Raw genomic sequence first — 21,562 nt, 5'->3', positions numbered from 1 at the left:
CCTTGTTTTACTGTCTGGTCCGAGGAATATTTGAGAGCTCTTTAAGTCATACTTGTGGTTGTTTTAACCCATTTATGATCTAACAGTGAATGGCAAAAAGTGACAAGAAGTCTAAAGTTGGTATGTAAAGTGTAGAGTTTTGCGTGTATTAAACATTGTTGTAGAAGGAATACTATGAGTCACTATGGGTACTTTTCCTGAATCTGATGCTCAATAAAAATGAACACTTAATACGTCTAGAAAACACTTACAAATAATAGATTCACTTCTGATGGAGTTATTTATACATATACATGAATTTAAAAGTTCGATTTGTGTTTCTTTTTCAAGAAGTAGAACCAACTGCTAAAACACTGTTATTCTGTAATTTATCGGGTCTCCCCGATGGCGTAGTGGTAACGTCGTCGATTCGCAATCAAGGGATCCCGGTTCGATACCGGGTGGAGGCACATAGTGGGATTCGGATCCTACTTCAAACTCTAGGTCCAGTCCCGATTAGCCTATCTGTGCATGAAGTTGACTTAAAACAGTAACTCAACTCTAATTTATATTCATTCTTGATTTTTATTCGTCACAGTCAGGAAAAATAGCTAATCCGAATAAACTTCGTTACTTAATTTAACTAATAATGCAGATACAAAGTACTGATTTTGGGAAACTGAAGAAATGTTTAGGCAAAATATAGAGCACTCAACTGAGAGTAATACTATACTAGGTATATTTTGGAATTTTCTTATTTTGTGTCGCTTTTCAATTATGTATGGCTAATTGGAACGATGATTACATCGGTGAAATTGATGAACGAATTTACAAAGAAACACACATGTCCAAGCCGGGTCTCGAACCTCAATATACAGGTTCAGACACAGAGGCGACTAATATAATATTATATATAATAATATAATAGTTGACTTTCTCAAATAAACAGAAAAATACACAGCATTTAAAGCTAACTCAAGTTCAAGTGTTTGGAAAGCTTCAATTTAGTTACAAATATTAATATTTAACCATTTAATTTCGGCTGGATAGGGAGATGCAAGTTACGTCATTCTTCCTATAAATTACCTAATAGAACGAAGGCATCGTGTCGTTCTGGGATAGGATGCTCAAAAATTGTCAATGTGGTCGTAGAATGTGACAATCGTGTCCTGGGTATGGCTAGCGAGCAGTGAAGGAACAGGTCCTTACGAAAGAACACGCTAAGGCGAAACAGTGCGTGCAACATCCGAAACAACTTCCAACATGGCTTCAATCACCTCCGCTTCTTCCCTTTCTTGGAGCGATGCGTTGCATCAAAAGTGAAAACTTCCCGGAAACGCTGCGTGATCAACAAAAGAAGAACGGAAATGGTCAATAAAACTTTGACGGCTTTTCTTCCTTTCGTCTCATTCTCTCAGAAATCAAAAAGCTATTAAAGTTAGTATTGTGACAGTTGTTACTTTTCAATGCTATTATGATATGAATATAATAGGCAGGGGACAGGCACGTATCTAGAAATATATTTCGAGGAGGGATCCGAACCAAGTGTCTCAATAATAATAATAATAATAATAATAATAATAATAATAATAATAATAATAATAATAATAATGTTTATATTAAAACAATACATAAATTAATATTATTATTACACATTAGGTAAAAAGACTGTATAAGAATAGATATATAAGAGTGCATATTCATTACGTAGCTTACTTGTAGTTAAGATCGGAATAATTTACATAAAAACAAGTGCGCTGGCAAATGAAGTTAATGTCAAATAGATGAATAATTGAATATTTATCGAATAATAAAAATGATGTTACATGTAGTTGGAGAAAAGTAAGTTTCTGATTAAGATTTTATGCATATTATTTTGAGTAGTAGTGTAGCGGGGGGGGCGGACTCCCTTAAATACGTCCTTCTTGTCCTTCGAAGCCCTATGATTCCAATATGATCCTTGTTTTCCAATACGTTCAGAGGAAGTTATACAACAACGGCTAAACGAATATATTTTTCATTATTTAATTTTAGAACTTGATAAATCTTTCTGAGGGGGTCAGGACCCCCTAAATACGTCCTTGGCAGGGGATGGATTTATATGCAAATGCACATCTTCATATGATGCTAAAACCAATGTTATCGTGTATTATCTTTGAATCATGGTAGGTAAGCTCGCAAAATGCTATTTATACTTTCCATATTTTTACATATATTAGCTTTAGCACATATTTTAAATATTGTAGTAATTTTTAAATATAATTTCCACATTTTCAAACACTTTCTGTCAGATATTCCATATTCATGCTATTACTACATTTGCCTCAATAGTTTAATAGACTTACGTAATCGCGAAACTATTTATAATATCTAGATAACAGTAAAAGAAAACTACATGAAAATTCACCTAAATGCTTTGGAAGCAATTCTAAACTGATGTATTTTTTTCAGATTTTGGAATATCTCGGCAGTTTTTCGAATACAGAGAAAAATATGAAGAAAAGAAAATCGCTCCCGACTCAACCGAACAGGGAAAACAAAGGGGGGGAGTGGAGATCGATATCTAACCCTGAATTGGTTTTGCGAAACATATTTTCACGGCCTTATTATGTTTTTACCACAAAGAGAAACCATCGTGAGCTAGTGAAGCAAGAATGCAGCCGTCATGGGAAGAAATCTCTTCGTAATTTCTACCTGAAACTCTCCCCCAGGTCGCCTTCGTGCTTGAGCCTGTCTGTTACCACTAAAGAAATGCGCAGATGCGATCTCAACAAGCCTAGTTTAGATAAAGATGGAAATATCGGAGTTGGTCACTCACAATAGACTTTCCGAATCGTGTTTCGATTCTTGCGTACAGTATCCACACGCAGTGGAATGACTAACTATTTCTCTGTTATTCCTAAACTCGAAGGTTTGTGGGTGCCAACAAAGCAAATCTTTCATCTGTTCCTACTCGGGGCAAAATGTCGAATCTTGACCAATGTTGTCAGTTTCAGGTTCATTTCAGCATTCCTGTTCTATCCTTATCATGGCCTTTCTGCTTTCTTTTTTTTACCGTTATGTTTCCGATCAAGTATCTCGTAAGCTCAGCTTTCCTTTCCTATGAGTGCCTTATGTTATGGCCCACCAATCAAAGTCTACTTGATTTAATTATTCCAAAAAGAAAATATAGATCATGCATTCAGTATTAAATAATTTCTCCACCCCTTTATTTATTTTTCAGGATCTGCAATGCTGATTTCATATAGTGTATATTTCGATTTAAAATATTCCTAGGCACAGCCACACTATACCCCTCGCCAAAACACACACATACTTTGAAAGGAAACGAACAATTACAGAAGTTACGAAGAAATCATAATTCCTTGTAAACTGTAATGAATTCAACATATTTTCATTTTCCCTCCTTCTGTTCTGAGGAGAGTTAGTTGACACCGCTGCACTCCGAATGCAATGGTCAAAAATGAATGAAAAAACTGCAAAACCTCACCGTTCTATTCTTGAACAAATAAATCCAATCAGTTTTATCTCATACAAGGTGTTGCATCTAAGGAAATTGCAAGGCAATAAGTTGGAAAAAACTGTAAAGCGTAGCTGTTCAAGGTAGCACTGATATCAAAGATATAAACTTTTCGATGTAGTGAACTTTGATTTACACATGCATAACGTTTATTTCTCTTCTGGAGTACAGCTCGATGTTTGATGTTAGAAACGTGCACCTCTTACATGAGATAAGATTCAGTTCTTTATCTTGAAAAGGACACACATTTATAACTTGAGGCGTTGCCAAAATATAGCAGTTGAACTGACTGTGCAGTACCATGGCAGGTGCATCAATTGTGTATAAACGAAGCAGGGATCACAAAATGTCCACTATGATAAAACGGGCAATTGCAAATAATATTCATTTTCTATTTCGTACTAGATAATAGATGGCTCTGATATCTATTTGACATCGAGTGAGGAGGGACACTTTTTTCTAGTTAATCATTGTCGAAAGTGAAGGTTGTTTACATCAATAAACAAATACGCGTATATTAAAGGACATAAGTACAATAACAAATAAATTTGTTCTTACCTCCTACATAATTCCGCTGCTTTTTCCCACGAATTCCTAGTGCTAAAAAATCGGTAACAGTGTAGTCCGCGAAGTTCCCATCCTGTAAAACAAATTAAAACATTAATTACTAAAATTGTACATTACAATAAGAACATAACTACTATATATATTTGATATAACTTGCATAACTAACATGTTAAGTCATTTCTTTCGATGCATGAAAATAATTTTAAATTAAGAATAGTGTTAGGAAAAAGTAATACAAGAACATAACAAGGACTTAGAATTTGAGTGTCTATTGTAATATTAATTTTTGTTTTAAATTACTTAAGAATTAATGTAGCTATATTTAAGTATATACTACAGAATCCACTTTATGCAACAGCCAACAGAACCAGAGGAAAAAAAAACAATCAAAATTGAAGCAATGTAATATTTATTTCGAATGAACTGTAGACATGTGAAAATATTTTTACTCCGACTTCAACCTTGTTATCTATATGCAATTGTCTCATCCATATTCAAATGTCCCTTATATTGTTTTCAAAAACAATGTATGTATGCTTAATGTACCATTGTCACACGAATCTCTTAAGGATATGCAATTCCGTTGTGGTATCATCTAAGCAACATGTGACAAGCAGCTGTAGCCCGCTATCGTATGTTGATCTGTTTGCTCAGCGGAGCTAAAAGGTCTTTAAAATACATTTATTTTGTATATTTTCTTATATTCTTTAAAATCATAATATTCAAATCAATTGTTTAAGGTAAGAGTTAGTGGTTCACATAAGTTTTCAATTGTATTAATATATTCGATTTCACAAGTGAAATTTCCATGCAAAAATCAATCACAATGGCTACTGCAAGGTTTTCAAACACATTACCTCCAGGAATGATATCTATATTCAAAAGCTAAAGGTAAGATTGGGCTGTTTTAATCCAATATAGTTAGTTGTAGAAATTAACACGAGAATCAATTCGTTGACGTGATGCTTCTCAAATTATAAAGTCATATTTGGGTATGTACAGTGGGATCCATGAGTATTACAGTGCAAATTGTCCATCACCATGTTCGTGCACTTTATTTGACCAAATAAGAGCTTCAAGAATTAAAAGAAAACTCAAAACAAGCTGTCGACAACTTCTGCAACAGCATACATAAAAATCCATCGCTTAAAAAAACATAGGATGTAATAGAAAAAATAATGAAAATAGTCATGGACAATTTGAACGGGAATACTCATGGATTCCACTGTACAGTGTGTATGTATGCGATTATGTATATACATAAGCATTATGTTGTTCGGGAAACATATGGGGTGAAACTTTTGGATGCGTGCATATAATTATTGCTCATGAAATCAATGTGATATCGATTCCACACATCTTAACAATAGATATGGTGGTTTTTTTCCTTGTGTCGAGTCCTTTCTTTCAGATTGGCTTTGCTTGATCGGATATTGCCTTCTCTCCTCCTATGTTTGCTTGTGGTCACATGCCAAGAAAAACTTAATAAAAGGCAATCAACTGTGTAAACCAATAGTATGCACGCATTTTCCCTTTCTTCATGGGAAACAGTGGGATCGACCCAATTTTCATCACTTTCCCCTTTTCGTGATAATGGTCGAATAATGTGTCTGTGGGTATGCAAAAAAAAAAAATGTAAAGTGCACCCCCCCCCCCCCCCACTTCGAGAAATTGTTGCACACCATTGCTATCATATTCGATATTCAATCAAAGTTCTCCAATAATAGTGCAATTTAAGCCCAAAAGCCAAGAGCTAATTTTCGTTTGACTTTGGAAAAGTGTTCCATTGCCTGATTGGTAACTACACCTGCGATAGCGCAGATAGATGTTGATTGTTTGTTGTGTTGCCAGAAAGTTGTTATAAGTGGGAAAAGTATATGCTACATACCTCTTTTATGGGACGTGTTATTTCTACCTCGATGGGACGTTGCAAACCCAGAAGTGTCTTGTTCGAAAAACGTACAAATGTCTGCACTGACTCAAATTCACTTCTCGTGTGCAAATTTATTTAAATTTTTTGAAAATTTTCAGCTGATGCTTTATATTTAAAAAGTACACTTTAATCTAGTTTTTCAGTCTCTAACTGTCCTTTTGCATAGCCATTGATTTTACATTTTCTGTACTTTTAATATTTGCTCAGTGGCGGCGATAGGGGGTTGCCGTTGCCATTCCCCTCCACCATTTTTTGCCACTTTTGCCCCCGCACTATGTTAAACCTTATCTACCAAGGGAAAGTAAACTGTCCTTTTCCCCTAAGTTTTGGCACCTTACCCCCCCTCCCAAGTTTTGGTCCGCAATCGCCGCCACTGTATTTGCTGCATGTGCATTCAATGGTGCACACAATGTGCCATAGACTGTTCTATATACTGTGAATTAATTTAAAATTTGACACAGGCTACTTCCTCTTTGCCAGTGACCTTGGCGGAGGCCAGGAAGCAAAAGACAGTCGGAACACAAATAAATTAATTTTCTGGTCTGACATTCAAGAAAATCTGTAAATCACCCTTCACTTTCACCAAGCGCCTTAGAAGCGTGATCGTTCTACAATGCAAGGACCACAGGACATAAACAGTGTATTCTGAATTTGGTTTACGAGGTCTCATGGATTTCCATAGCAAACCCTACCAAGGTGAAATGGTCATGCGAAATGAATCGGAAAATTGAATATTTACAAGCCACCGTTGCATGACATTCTCGCCTCACTCTTATCGCACGCTTTATACTTGATTTATTAGCCACCTGGCGGCGAACAAACTAACTACTTTCTCCCTCTGTTAAATACCCTTGCTCACCAAGTTGCACAATTACACCTGCCAGCAGTGGCGGCGATTAGTGGGGCAAGGGGGTTCAGATGAACCCACACACACTTTTTGCCACCTTTGCCCCCGCACTATGCTAAACCTTATCTAAAAAGGGAAATATACTTTCTTTGTCCCCGCAGTTTTGACATCTTACCCCCCCCCCCCCTTCCGGTTTTGGAACCCAATCTCCGCCACTGCCTGCCAATGTATCTAGTTCTAATTATACATAACAATATTGCGTGAATGCATACATGGTAAACTAATGCAAATACATAGTATTTATAAATAGAGGCTTCCTAGACCCTGCTACTATCTAGGTTATTTGATTAAAGTCTACAGTTAATGCATTGTTGTGGAATTAACTAGGAAGAGAATAATCTTTATTAAATAAAAATGAAACTCTTTCTTGGCTGATTAATTAATCAAACAAGTTGAATATGCATATCGTAATATGATAATCATGTCAAATTACCCTGTCAATCGCTAACAACTTTTATACTATTTCCTAAACACGTGCATGCAATCTTACTTCACATAATTACCTATTCTTAAGGTATCAAACACTGTGATGCAATTGGAGCATCCAATACACGTGGTAATCAGTCACTGTCACTCATAATCGTAGATTCCAACGAAATCTATGGAATGAGGCATGGATTAAGAGGAAGAAGAAACCCACGTAGTTACATCAATGTCTGAAAATGCTACTACAGGTCCGAAACGCCTATGCAATTTATCTGCATTAATATTAAGAAACACAGTTGTGGTTTTGTGACTAAGATAATGAGGGACTCTAGATCGATCGAATCTACTAATGCAGGGGTTTTCAAACTTCTTGCTGTCGTGGCTCCTCTCAGCTTCCAAAATCTGCACGGACCTCCCCTCAATAATACTTGATGAAAGACCAACACAAAGTCTCTACGTGTATTCAGCTATTGGTAAACACACAAGTAATGAAAATATAATGTGTGTGATTAATACAGGTAATGGAGAACATTTTAATGTTTATAAGCTGGTTTTAATTCATTCAGCGATACGATATTCATGAGATAAAAAAAGGGTAAATGCAGATAATTAGAAAAGCCGGATAACAGATGGTCAAAACAGGCTTACAGCAATGTTTGGATTTCTACATTTAATTGTAGGTCTGTTTCTTCAAACAACATGTTCAATGTACGAAAGCAATCACCATTGTTTTCATTTTTAATCTTTCTCTTACAAAGCAGCAACTTCCTTATTTAGGCTAACATCTTTTTTGATAGGTGCAGGATTCTCTTGTACCTTGTAGAGATACATTCAGAACATTAAGTTTGTGGAAAATATCACAAAGGTGTCAACTTCTGTACAAAGACACTATCAATGAAGGTTTCAGCATTGGCATGGTTTTCTTTTACAAGGTGCGAGTGACATTGTCGATGGACAACCAACGTGAGTTGCAATTATACAGAAGATGATATTGATATTTTTTAATTAACACATTTTAAATATTCATAAAAAATAAAGATTTTTTCAGAAGTTCTGGCCCCTCTCCTGCGAAACTTCAGCGCCTCCACAGTTTCAATACCGCTGGACTAATGTATTTTATACCACGCGCTGTTGTAGATGCACATATTAAGTCAATTGAAACTACATTATCATGCATACCGTTAAGTTTCATTGAATGTTCAAGTAAGGCGCAGGACTTAAACTATTGCCGCAGCATTGCAGTTCTAGTAACACTTGTCTGTGTGTCGATGCAAGAAAAAATAAATTCAGAATAGACAGAATCGATGAGTATTAACCTGCAAATTGTCCATCACCATGTTCATGCACTTAATATGACACAATAAGAGCTTCAATAATTAAAAGAAAACTCAAAACAAGCTGTTGACAACTTCTGCACCAGCATACATAAAAATTCATCGCTTAAAAGCACATAGGATGTAATAGAAAAATTAATGAAAATAGTCATGGACAATTTGCACGGTAATACTCATCGATCCCACTGTACATTACAGGTTCGAAACAAAAATACAAACCATGCTCGACTTACTTAGTGGTGACTGGATAATTATATTCAGATTCGTTGTTCTTGTCAGGAAAACCAAATACATTGTGAGGACTAAAACTGACGAACAGTGAATATATGTTGCTATGTCTACTCCTCTTGTGGAATTTTTGGGAGCATAAAAGTGCCTTGCCCCATTAAAATCTGCACCCAAGGTCTACTGGCACTATTTTTTATACATAATTAGCAAATGAACGTAAAAGAAGAAAGTAAAAGCATTTCACTGCGATCCGAAGACTATTAAGCCATCGTCTCGTCAGGATCTAGTAACACTGCGTTACGTTGCGCTGTGCACAGGCGGTACAAAGATAGTATATTTCCTCATTTCATTGAAAACAAGTGGAAAATTACATTCACCTGCAGAAAAAGTAAGATTTCGCGGGCAATGATGCATTCTTGTGGAATTAGAAGCTTTTGATATTATTAGCATTTCTAACTTGATATGTATTGATTGGTAAGTATTACCAGGCAAATCCTCACTATATTTTCTTTATTTTTCCTCTTGCATAGTGTTTTTTTAGCAACGAAATTGTTGTGGTGCTGACGTAGAGGTTGCTATCTGTTTCACTTAATTTCTTGAACCACACATTATTCAATAAGTGAATGAACATGTCGATTGGCAATTTGTCTGCTACTATTTATGCATTCTACTCGACGAATCAAATTTATAACATTCTGACAGAAGATGCTGTTTGGTTCGTCATTATCACCTGGTGGATGAGCGATTAAATTAAATTAGCATAAAACAAAGAACATGCTTTCTTTCCACATGTTGTAATGTGTATGATGGTGATATCATTAAACTCTTGTACAGAAGCCTCAACCGGAACAGTTTAATGTACTCAATTTTCATTACAATGTTAATATAGGTTAATATATTCCTTGGAACGTTACATTAGCGATTACGACAGGAAAGTGTGAATTATGTAAAATGGCAACTTTAGAAGCGATTTACGTAAGGAAACAGCATTCCAAGAACTTAGAATCATTAAATTAAAACATATTGTTTCCAGTACCGTGAAGAAAAGAAACACTGAATTATTCATACCGTTTTATGGCATTGAACTTAGAGAGTCGATGCATATACCAGAAGCTCCAATAGTTCGAAACACCAATATGGCATGGATTATAATGGATATACCAGAAAAGAAAAGAGCAGAGTCTATTGATATTCAAAAACTATTGTATAAACTATTAAATTTAGACCCTTGATTTTGATTAAGTTATTTCTGTCATTTTGGCTAATTGTGAAGATGAAGATGAATGGTAATAAGATGAGATGGATGAAGCGACTGTCACAAACATGTATATGGACGAAACAACACGAGTTCCAGACGCCAGAGACTCGTTAGCCTGCAAAATGAAGTCCAGTGTATACTACGTGGAAGTGAGATTGACATTTGGGTGTCTTTAGAAAGGGTCACCCCTTACACCCCCCTTAGTTTTGAGTAAGCTTATATTAATTAATCATTTTTAATTTACCACGCCTGGGATTTTATTTATACTTGCAAAAATGGCAGAAATCAATTGAATATTCATTTAACGAGCAACAATCTTGCACATAATACACAAAGAAACCGCTATTGTATTAAAATAATCTTTGACTAGCCATATTTTTTTCTCTCAGAACAATTCCACAAGCCAGGGAATAGATAAATAGAAGAAATTTTTCAATGACGTCAGTGTCCCTCTCATGGTTATTATCCTATTGTTCCACTCACAAAACCTGTCTTGTCCTTGTTAGAACATCATCCTTGATTTATCATTGCTGACTCTTGGTTTACTGTTCCCATGAATTAGTGTTGAAGATTGCAAACGAGCAAAATTCATTGTCAAAAGAGTGAGTTACGGCCTTTTACATCTCTGAGGAGTGCTGACCGCTGAATGTAACGCAATTGTAAAACATTCCACTTGTTTTCAAGAGGTCAATGATCATCAGTCAAGGTTGGTCAATAATACGTAGCTCTTTCTCGCAAATTCTAAGATTTTGTTCATGTTCATCTTTGCTGGAAGATTAGGTCTGGTCTATCAACTTCTATATAATATACAGTCCAATAGTGGTGAAGTGATTAGCAGAACGCACTACGTAGCTAGGTGAGCTGAATTCGAATTCTGCGTAGAACATCGCTAATGTCATTATGCGTATTTGTTGTAGAAAGCGACAAAATACCGAAGAAAACTAGAGTTGACGAGCTGTATCTTTGCGGGTGGCCTTGGCTACTCCGCGCAGAGTGTGAGAGAGATACGTTTATGTAGTTGCCACCTACTCGCCCTTTGGGTGGTCGCTAACAAACACAGAACGCAAGAATAATGACGCGCAGCCGCTAGCTCCTCCCCCTTGCTACTGCGCAGCCGGGTTTGGGCAGGGTTCACCCGCAAAGATACAGCTCGTCAACTCTAGGAATGGCAAAAAAGGGTTATATCTTACACCACAAAAAGGAAGTTGCCGGTATTTTAGTTCTTTACTACGTCTGGCTCTCTCTCACATCATCTATCACATGGGATTTACATATTTTGTTCTATTTTTTATATGTCGCGGTATTTTAAGGTTATACGATAAGAATGAATTGCGAAGTGGATGTCAGGATACAAGCAAACACCTTATCTTCGACAGGGTCGGCGCCCGTCATTTTGCCGCCCCGGGCGGTGGTGGCAGATGCCACTCCCTTTCAAACGCCCCCCCCCCCCCGGTCATTACGCAGCAATGGGAAATTGAAAATCAATGTATTCCTAAGTAAAACATCAAACTCTAAAGTAAATAATGAGACTTGTTACGCTATTTATATACTATTAAGCACAAAAGGATATCTCGCTCGGCCACAGTTAAACTTTAAAACATGCAACACTAATTTTATATTATTATTACATTTTACGAAAGCTCTCTCGCTCTCTCTCTTAAACGTATCTTAAATGTAACAAGTATTAGGAAAAAATGAAGGCTTGACTTCATATGCTTACTGTTGTAGGTCTGTGACATATGATTGGATTTTTAAAATAATTACATGTAATATTTCCGGATCTCACGCGTGGGTGATCGAAGGTCTGAATTCTTTCCTGCGTTGTCCCCGCATAAAGCGGCTCTGGGCTCTGGCTCAAATTAATGGGCACCTGGGGACAACTCTTGGAGGTAAAGGTGACCGGAGAGTGGTACTGATTACATCACCTCCAAAATGGCCGAGATCGAGAATGTGTGTGGTCCTACAACCACATCCCTTAAATGTGCCTTTATAACATACGGTGCTAAATGCACAGGGAACTTTACCTTTACCTTTGCATGTAATATTCTTTTTCGTATAATGCTATCTTGCATAAAATGGAAACAAGCGTGTTTCAGACATGATTGACCGTAGTATTTTTATTAGCCTTAATTTCCAAAAAAACTTTGTTCGCCACTTGCCACGGTTACCCACAAAGTTAATAAATTCGAAGTTGTACACTTACATTAGGTGCAAAATCATGGACCCTTCATCAGTTTAAGGTTTCCTTTGGTGAAATTGTTTTATTAAAGCCGGAAGCACTTTTAGTTCATATTTTAATTCAGTAGCCTTCATGTGTTACCATTCCGGCAAGTTTTCTGCACTTTTCAGACAGAAGATGCATGTCTTTATGCTTACTAATGTCATAAAAGAAATTGAAAATTCACTATGATGTAAGCTGCTCAAATCTTTCTCTTAGAGCTAAAATAATAGTCTAGGACCTGGTAATAAAAATCAACTTTGTACCGTTTTTGTGGATCTTCAACAGTTTTGTCATACTGAAACTGCTTCTACTTTCGATTTCGGTCCTGTACAGTGTTTCCTATCTTTGGATCATCTATATCTAAATTCGATACCAATTCTTTCTCATCAACTGGGACTCACAGGTCGCCGCTCCCCGACGTCTTCACGAGTGGAGGGAGGAAGGCCCTGCCAGGCTGCCAAGGGCATCTAAGGAACTATGAAATTTTTCATCACTCCTGCTTTTTTCAAAACGCTGATATATTTCCAAGAAATATAACAGCATCTAACACATCGTAGATTAATGTTTTGAAGACATTTGCTCATTACATTACGTGGAGTAAAAAGTTATACCAGATAACTAGTGAGCAAAGGAATGTAAAGCCACACAACTGGGTTGCAATACGAGGGTGATTTGAAAAGTTCTCGGAATCACCACCAGATGTCAGTGCTAGGACAACGAGGTTCCCGCATAGTAATAGGCCATCCTTTATTAATAAACACGTGGCGCGTCAGTGTTCTGGGTAGAGATCTGTGGTGCGGACGTCACTTTGTAGTTGTTCCCGTGCAGTGCTTTGTGAAGATGGAAAAAAATCGAGATTCGAGTGGTGATGAAGTACTTCGTAAAGAAAGGTATGAAAGCAAAGGAAATTCATGCCGATTTTCTGAACACACTGGGGGACTCTGCTCCTTCATATTCAACTGTTGCAAAGTAGACAAACGAGTTTAAATTTGGTCGGGACAGCTTAGAAGATGATCCACGTAGTGGTCGCCCAAAATGTGCTACTACCCCAGAAATTATTGAAAAAGTGCACAAATTGGTCATGGAGGATCGCCGACTGAAAATGCGTGAAATTGCTGAAGCTATAGGAATGTCATCCGAACGGGCGTATCACATTTTAACAGTTGAATTGGATATGAGAATATTATCTGCAAGATGGGTGCCGCGACTTTTAACACAGGACCATAAACGCATCAGAGTGGACATTTCCGAACAATGTTTGACTCGTTTTAAGAGAAACCAAACAGATTTTTTGCGCCGGTTTGTGACGACAGATGAAACGTGGGTTCACTACTATACACCAGAGACAAAACAACAGTCAAAGCAGTGGAAACATGTTGATTCACCACCACCAAAGAAAGCAAAGGCAATACGGTCGGCCGGAAAGGAAATGGGGTCAGTGTTTTGGGATTCGAAAGGGATTCTGTTGATCGATTATCTTCCCACTGGTCAAACAATTACGGGACAATACTACGCTAATCTCCTCGACCAACTAAAGCATAAGATACGGGAAAAGAGGCTTAATTGTATCAATTTATATTTAATTGCATAATAATTAGAATGTGAAGACTTCTAGAATATTTACATTCTATTTTATGTAGCAATCTTCTTTTTTAGATTAAACTGAAATTCGCGTCATTGTTTTGCGATCTCATATAGCAAAGAAAATCATCTTGCATCAGAACAATGCGCGCCCTCACACAAGTGTCGGTGCCATGGCAAAAATTCATAAACTTGGTTACGAATTGTTGCCACATCCGCCTTATTCGCCTGATTTGGCTCCCTCAGACTTCCATCTTTTCCCCAAACTCAAAAGCTTCCTCGGTGGACGGAGATTCTCTTCAAAGGAAGAACTAATAGCCGAAGTTGACACGTATTTCACAGGCCTGGAGGAATCTAATTTTCGAGATGGGATCAAGGCATTGGAACATCGCTGGACCAAGTGCATTAGTGTACAGGGAGACTACATTGAAAAATAAAAAAAAATCACTGTTGTAAGTCGTTTCTTTCTATTCCATTCCGAGAACTTTTCAAACCACCCTCGTACAATGAGCCTCATGTGCGTCCATTTGGACAGTTTTATTGTCGCCAATTATTTGAAGGAGCGCATCATAGACCTCTTCCACTTAATAGCTCAACGGAGTTAAGGCATCTAATCTGCTTTCTCACCTTGTGGCACTCGGTGGTTTTCAAGTGAGACTACTGATATGTTCCTTCAAAATGGTGGGTTGACATATATTAACTTCCAAGTTATATAATATAACAAATATAATATATTATAACTTTCAAGTTGTCAATAAGCTTATTTTTTTTCTATTCAAATTTTGCCGCCCTGAAAATTTGTCGCTCTGGGCGGTGGCACGGTTTGCCCCCCCCCCCCCTTCCTCATCCTTCCGTCGGCCCTGATTTTCGATTAAATACCAAACTCACCTTATTTCTATGAACACTGTATAAAGTAATATCGAAAAGAACAAGAGCTACGTGATATCTGTGTAGATGAATTTTGAAAACCAGGGTAGCACGCTGACTCATTACAAGTGGCACACATAAGGTCTCCACATATACAAATTTAATAATATTTCAAACAATTAATGAAGCATGTTGATACTGAAATTAAATTACTTGTAAGAAATTTGTACTTTCACTCCTGTTTATTTCCGATTGCCCGTGAAACACTGCTCATGACTGGCAACCATTTTCAAACATCAATAAATGTGTGTTTTTAATTACATGGAAAATGTTTACTAAACAGCTAGAATAAAAAAAAACAAAAAAAAACGAGGAACTTGTATCAAGCAAGACTACAATATATGAATTACAGAAACAATGCAATCCAAGTAAAACCCATATAGAACAAGTCCTTGCGTGTTTCGTTGCGATAATTCCTCGTACAAGATGTTCTCCAACACATTATTGATGAATCTTCACTCCAAAAAGAACGAAAAAGTCCTTGAAAGATTACGAGAGAGAATAGAATTTGGAATGTGGCGCCATTTCGTGCACCAACCTGTTCGTAATATGATAATATGTCCCAGTGCTCGGAGCTACACATCCTGATCGTTCATTTTCTCCAACTCGCCATTATTGAATGGGGCACTAGAGCCGTCGTGGCCTGGTCACGAATCTTTGATCTCGATCACGCAAGACATCGGCCGATAGGAATATCGGGAGCTGGGCCTTTCACCGTCCGTTGTTATCCTTGCTGCGGATGAATAGATTTTTCCAATTCGTGCTGTGACGAAATATCCCAGAGCAACTCGTTAAATCTTTTCTAGTGTTGCCAACTGATACTACAAAACATTACTATATTTCCATTTTAAAAAATACCAATAGCGTGAAGTTACCACGAATGGTGTGATTATAAGTGACTTGACAATCAACTTGTATGACATATTTACTTTTATATGTAACATACGCCACGTGCAATATTTTTATATCATTTTTTAAATACAAAAGTTGGCATAATATATAATTACATTCATAAAATTTAATAGGAATGTTTTTTACTAATAGCGTGGTGTGCCATTTTAAAAAATCGCGAGAGACTTGTAGAAATGTGGTTATGATTGCTCTATCTGCAAGTGTCCACTGTTATTCAAATCTCGCAAAATTGAGTTTAACGTGGAAATCAATTAACGTCAGGAATCGAATCAATTTCCCATCATCACATGCCTATTAATAGGAAGTTGATAGAACTAGAACATTATGACTTTTATACCTGATTGGAGCATTAAACGGTGGTTTGAATTCTAACAAAATGTACAGATCTTGCACTGGTTTATTAGGGAGGCATGATGAATTTAAAAATGAATACATGTACAGCCCATTTATTGATAAACCACATTCGTAATTTTCCACATAAGAATTTCCAACATCTAGTGGGAAAACGTAGGAGCTGGCAACTAAGATCTTTAATCTGACGGGCCCCGAAGCGAGCTTAATCTGGCGTTGGTTGTGCTTTCAGCACCTAAAGTTATTGGCGCCAGGCACGATTTAAGCTGCAAGGCAGTTCATCTAAGTATAACATTACGTAAGGCCAAAGTTGCCGTGCTAATAGTTCAAACAAAAGGCAAAGAAACGTGAGCATAAAAAAGAAGTCAAGGGCACGACATAAAGTCGGAACCTTCATTTTCACTTTTCTGATTTGAAGTATGTGACGTGAGTGCTTTCCGATAACAGAGGAGTGAAAGGTTTTTTCAACATTAATCATTTCAGGTGGTGTCGATCTGCAGTTTTCAATTAATAGTAGTGTTATACGATCTTAGTGTGACATTTTCCCCAGTTTTAAACTGTCTCCTGTCTCTGAGGATAAAATCTCGATACCGCAAAATGACACTCAACACGCGTGTGGAACTGAAGTTGACATTTAAGTGCCTCTTAAAAGGCCACTCCTCAACTCCCCCCCCCCCCCCCAGGTACCAGGATTCTACAAAGGCTAAAAACGGAGGGGGAGGGGGAAGAACATTTTTTTAAAGTTGGAAAGATGCTTTCAAAATTTTAACTACAGTTAAATATATTTTAATAATGAATGAATTTAGCGAAAGGATTAACTCAGGGTTTCATCCTGGAGGTTTCTTTCTTTGGTAGCATCATATTTTCTGACAGAAATCATAAACGTCAGTGATAGCAATGAATCTGTAGTGCATAGCTACATACAAACATAAAATTTACTCTTTAGTGCCCGTAACGCCGAAAAATGGACTTAATTAGCATATTATACATATAAGGTCCTCACGTTTCTTAATGGCAGCCCTGATTCATTTCTAGCAACAAAGGACAGAACTACATTCTCAGGTAACAAACAAATCAATCCTTAGGATACCTTTTGATACCCATATCATATATTGAAAATTAGATTTCATTATTTATATTCCTGCGATGAATTACGTAGCGTTCTCCCGAGGTCCCCGATGAGGAAGAGGTAATTGGTACTTTGCGTTACCGAGCGCAGCCACCCATTTCCGGCGAGCAGATGCCGAGCATAACCGTGTAATTCCAGAGAAAGTCTTGCCTGGAGACAAGAATAATATTCAGAATGTTTTGGAAATTATGACCCTCAACTTCCGTTACAAAAGTTTATGCTTACGCAAAGCTCATTACGTCACTGTATAAAAATCCCCATTTTTGAGCGTGTGTTCCCAGTTCAAGAAATGTGCATTATGGGTCATAGACCCAAGCCATCCTCAGAGTGGATGGATGAGGGGTTGAGTATTGGAAGAGAACTGTTAGAATGTAGACAGCGTAAGATAAAATGTGTATTCTCGTAACTGTGGCTAATCAATCATGGCGATTAATTATGATAAGACTTAGGCCGGGACTCTTACCCGAGACTTTCTGTGGTTAGATTATGATTCGCGACGCAACTTTACTGGCCACCGCCGCGGTTAAGGAGACCTAAATTAATTTTAAAATATTTTTTTTCACAGCTATTTATATGTTTGATTAACTGAGTTTAGCTCTGGAAAATTATGTAATTATCACTTTGGTACTATCGTAGATGTATACAGTATATTCTTAGGATACAATATAACCCCCCCCCCCATTTTTAGCCATTAATTTCGGGGTGAAGCCTCATCAGCCCAACTTCGGTACACCCTTGCAAATGCCTACTTCGATTCATGTACTACATAACTACGTTAACAGTTACATAAGGGGGGCTGGTGAGCACTGCTACCCACCCCCTAAATTTTGTGTGGCTTGGAGGTAAATTCCATTCAATATATAAAAAAGAAACCTACAAATTATTTGTTCAGAAAGCTTTGCATTTAGATCACAATAGATTTTTTTTTTGCTATTGTACTTCTTGTGATGTAGACTAAACAAAGTTGAATATGAATGCAATAATGTGCTCCTTGCAAAGTATTCGAAAAAGTAGTCAACGTGCATTCTTTTCTTTCATGAAGACAGACACCACCACACTTCCCTGTTCTTGAATTGTTGTTCTGAGTCCACTTTATGCACAGAAAGGTTAATCGGGACTGGACCTACAGTTTAAAGTGGGACCCGAACCACTATGTGCCTCCACGGGGTATCGAACCCGGGACTCCTTGATTACACTTCCATGTTCATATTATCTTGTTGAAACCATTACGCTATCCTCTTGTTGTTCACACAGACATACACGCACACATTTGCCCCCAACACACCACCCTGCCACTAGACAAAAGAGGTTTACTGTAGCTCCCGTCATCAGATCGTCGTAAACAGTTTCCAAAGTGTTCTACGGGGAAAGAGATAAAAGTTTAGTACCCTTAGAAACATGCTCCTTCTCTCTGCCCTTGAGCCTTACTCGAAAGAAACCATCGTAAGGAAGAACCGTTAGGATTAGACCATTAGCGAGGAATGCTCGTTACGTTTTTTATCCTTACATTCTTTCCGCAGACCCAACACACCTTCATTACGCCCTGCACATCAAGCAGCTCTGAACTCAAGATGTCTGTGATGCCTCGATGCGCAGTCCTTTCTTTTTTTAAGGAAAACTTTCACTAGAGACATTATGTATTCGAAATTTCCGGCGTTCAATTTTCTTTCCAGCAATGATGATTTAAGAGATCCGGACGAACCAAATCACGGAAATCAATGTTCTCTTCAATTATACACAGGTAACTTTCAATGTGCTTTCTCGAGAAATGAAATCCTATTTCGATTAAATACATACTTAGCAACATTGGCAATTGAAGTGAGACTAATATAACTACGCCTCTTCAATTACGTGTACCTACAACAAATAATCGCAACGCTACAGCATACACACATACACTTGTAAATCAATAAATCTCGAACAAAATGTAAAAATATATTTAAATGTTGCATTAAAAGCGTCTTTGGTGGCTTTCAATTCTCACCAGTATAAATATGCGTATTTTAAATTTGTTCCCAGTACGTAAAAAGCTAAATACACTGCAAAGAAACAAACCGGGGAAGGAACTATCGGTATTAGTACAATATTTATACCCTTATGCACAAACTGTTTTTCAACAATTATTTGTCTTATTATTGTGTCACGGCACGAAAGAGCGTTTCTAATAAAACTATCTGAACGTATAACAGTAGATTTGTCTTCCACAGAACTGCATTCAATCGTCGCGATTAGCCAAAAGTGGAAAAGCAACGTAGAAGTAAATCGAATATTTGTGCAAATAACACTGAAAACAAGTTACTACTATAGGAAGGAATTCCAACATTCCAACCGAACACCAGGTGTCTCTGCTTGCACGATACGACAGCTCAAAAAAGAAGATATATATATATTCCAGAAATCCCCATCACTGGAACTACATTATGCTTCCCCTGTTCTGAAAAAAAGGAGAAATATTACGAGCGAACACAAACCTCCTTCCCTCTTGAAACAGTTTTAAAAGCAGTAGCAGCACCTCTGGGTGCAGAATACAGGTTCCTTGACGAACATTCATGTCTTGCAGCAAATAACGGAAGCCATTTTATTCTCGGAACATTGTGGGTGAACTACTAGCTTCAAGGAAAAACATCAAACTTATTCCGTTGTAACAGATGATTATCGGAATTGTCAGTACATGCCTTTTCGACTGAAATGCGGTCAGAAGTTAACTGTTTCATTATAGAAATATTTTCCCTCATTTTATTTTGTAGTTTTCGTGGGAAATATACAGTTCTATAGTTCCGTGCAGCAGACATCGTGTTATTAATAGGCAAGTTTATAGTTTCTATAACGGAAGGGACTACTTCAAGTAATTCATTGCGTATTCCATTAGGGCTCCATGTTTCAGATGTATGTCAAAATTTTTATTATTATTATTCTGTGTTGCTCACAATTTGTACAATATATTCGCTGGGAGAACCCAAGGAAAGCATACTCCTAAACTTTTACTAACCCTGAAGAAAACAAAACATTAACTTCACTTACTTTTAAAAAAGAAGTTAAAATATACAATTTATGAATATTAATTTAGTATATGTCTGTTGTCTCCTTAATAGGGTCTTTAGTTTCAGCGAACACTACTATTTCTTATTTAGCCCTTCTTCAATTTTATCTAATCATCACCCATCCTCGTCGTTGCAATTGACCAAAAGTGGCAGAAAAGCGACATAAAATAACAAAATACGGCTACTTCTATTATTATAATACGATCATCGACATGAGACTATTTAAATATTAGGTATAAATCAACTCTTGGTTAATGAACTAGAACCAAGAGTAAATTGAGAAGAAGTGATGACTGCCACTCAGAGAATTGCCTGTTTCTATCTATTTCTTGGGAAGATTGCCTTGCACTGGTTTAAATATTAATGAAATAAGAATGTGAAATTATTTCAAAGCTATGGTTTCCACGTTAAGTCAAGCTAAAACTTTTGTTCGGAAAAGATATATAAAATAATTCTAAACGAAAGTTATTTATAAAATATAGTTATTAAACATGCCCACGGTACATCGAAACTTAGGTGCGTATTTTCATACAGGTACAGTGGATAATTATACTATATCCAACAGAAGTCGCCCGATGTACAGTCATTGACCCTTCTGGGTTGTAACAACACCACTGACTTTCATTGGGATTATTACAACCCAGAAGTATCCGTGACTGTACATGTTCCCTGGGACATGTCTGTTGCGAATTTTGTGGTCTGAACAGTTGCCTATTAATTAACTCAAAGTTTCTAATATCCTATTATTGTGAATATCTCGCTTGCTTTGGGCATTTCCTTTTATGCTGTGTTTTCCTTTCATAAAAGCAGCAATTACCAACGTCAATTCACTCTTGTCAACGTGCAGCTACATGCTTTGGCTTCCGGAAGTTGTGGAACATGTTGGGTCGGTAGATTTTTCCTTGTAAACGACCGTGGGAGAGTAATGGCCATAGGAGGCCCCGGTCCATCGGTCAGGGCAGAAGCTACTACTAACCTTTCATTTCATGTGCGTGGTTGACTTACAGTATGCACGCTCTTTCTATCATTAACTTCTTCTGGTTCCTATATATTTTTCTGCTGTCCTTTAATTCGTTCAATAAGCATGAGGTGATTGATTGTGTATTTCTCTTAGCTGCCGCTAGGGAAGCTCGTCCTAAAGCTTGTTTCAGACGTTTGCTTAAATCAGACCAAAAACACGTAACACCAATCTAGAAGTAATTTTTGAGTTGTGTTCTCTTTTATTAGACCTATACAGGCTGACCAACT

At 37.2% G+C, this 21,562-nt stretch overlaps 1 protein-coding gene across 4 annotated transcripts in view; it reads right to left on the bottom strand.

Annotated features, from left to right (window-relative positions):
• The window catches only part of uif (sushi, von Willebrand factor type A, EGF and pentraxin domain-containing protein uif), a 227,839-nt gene that overhangs the window by 129,767 nt on the left and 76,510 nt on the right, over positions 1 to 21,562 (bottom strand). For all 4 annotated transcript variants that reach the window (XR_014443858.1, XM_083142169.1, XM_083142172.1 and 1 more), the window contains exon 4: positions 4,058 to 4,139. Coding sequence is in view for 3 of the 4 variants with exons in the window: in XM_083142169.1 (XP_082998295.1) it covers positions 4,058 to 4,139 (82 nt within the window). In the remaining variant the exon portion in view is untranslated. The remainder of the gene's footprint in view (positions 1 to 4,057; positions 4,140 to 21,562) is intronic.

The sequence above is a fragment of the Lepisma saccharinum genome, chromosome 20 (assembly GCF_977018435.1).
Source record: "Lepisma saccharinum chromosome 20, izLepSacc3.1, whole genome shotgun sequence".
NCBI lineage: Eukaryota > Metazoa > Arthropoda > Insecta > Zygentoma > Lepismatidae > Lepisma > Lepisma saccharinum.
Note: the sequence above shows the minus strand (reverse complement) of the source record. Positions and strands in the feature narration are given on the sequence as shown.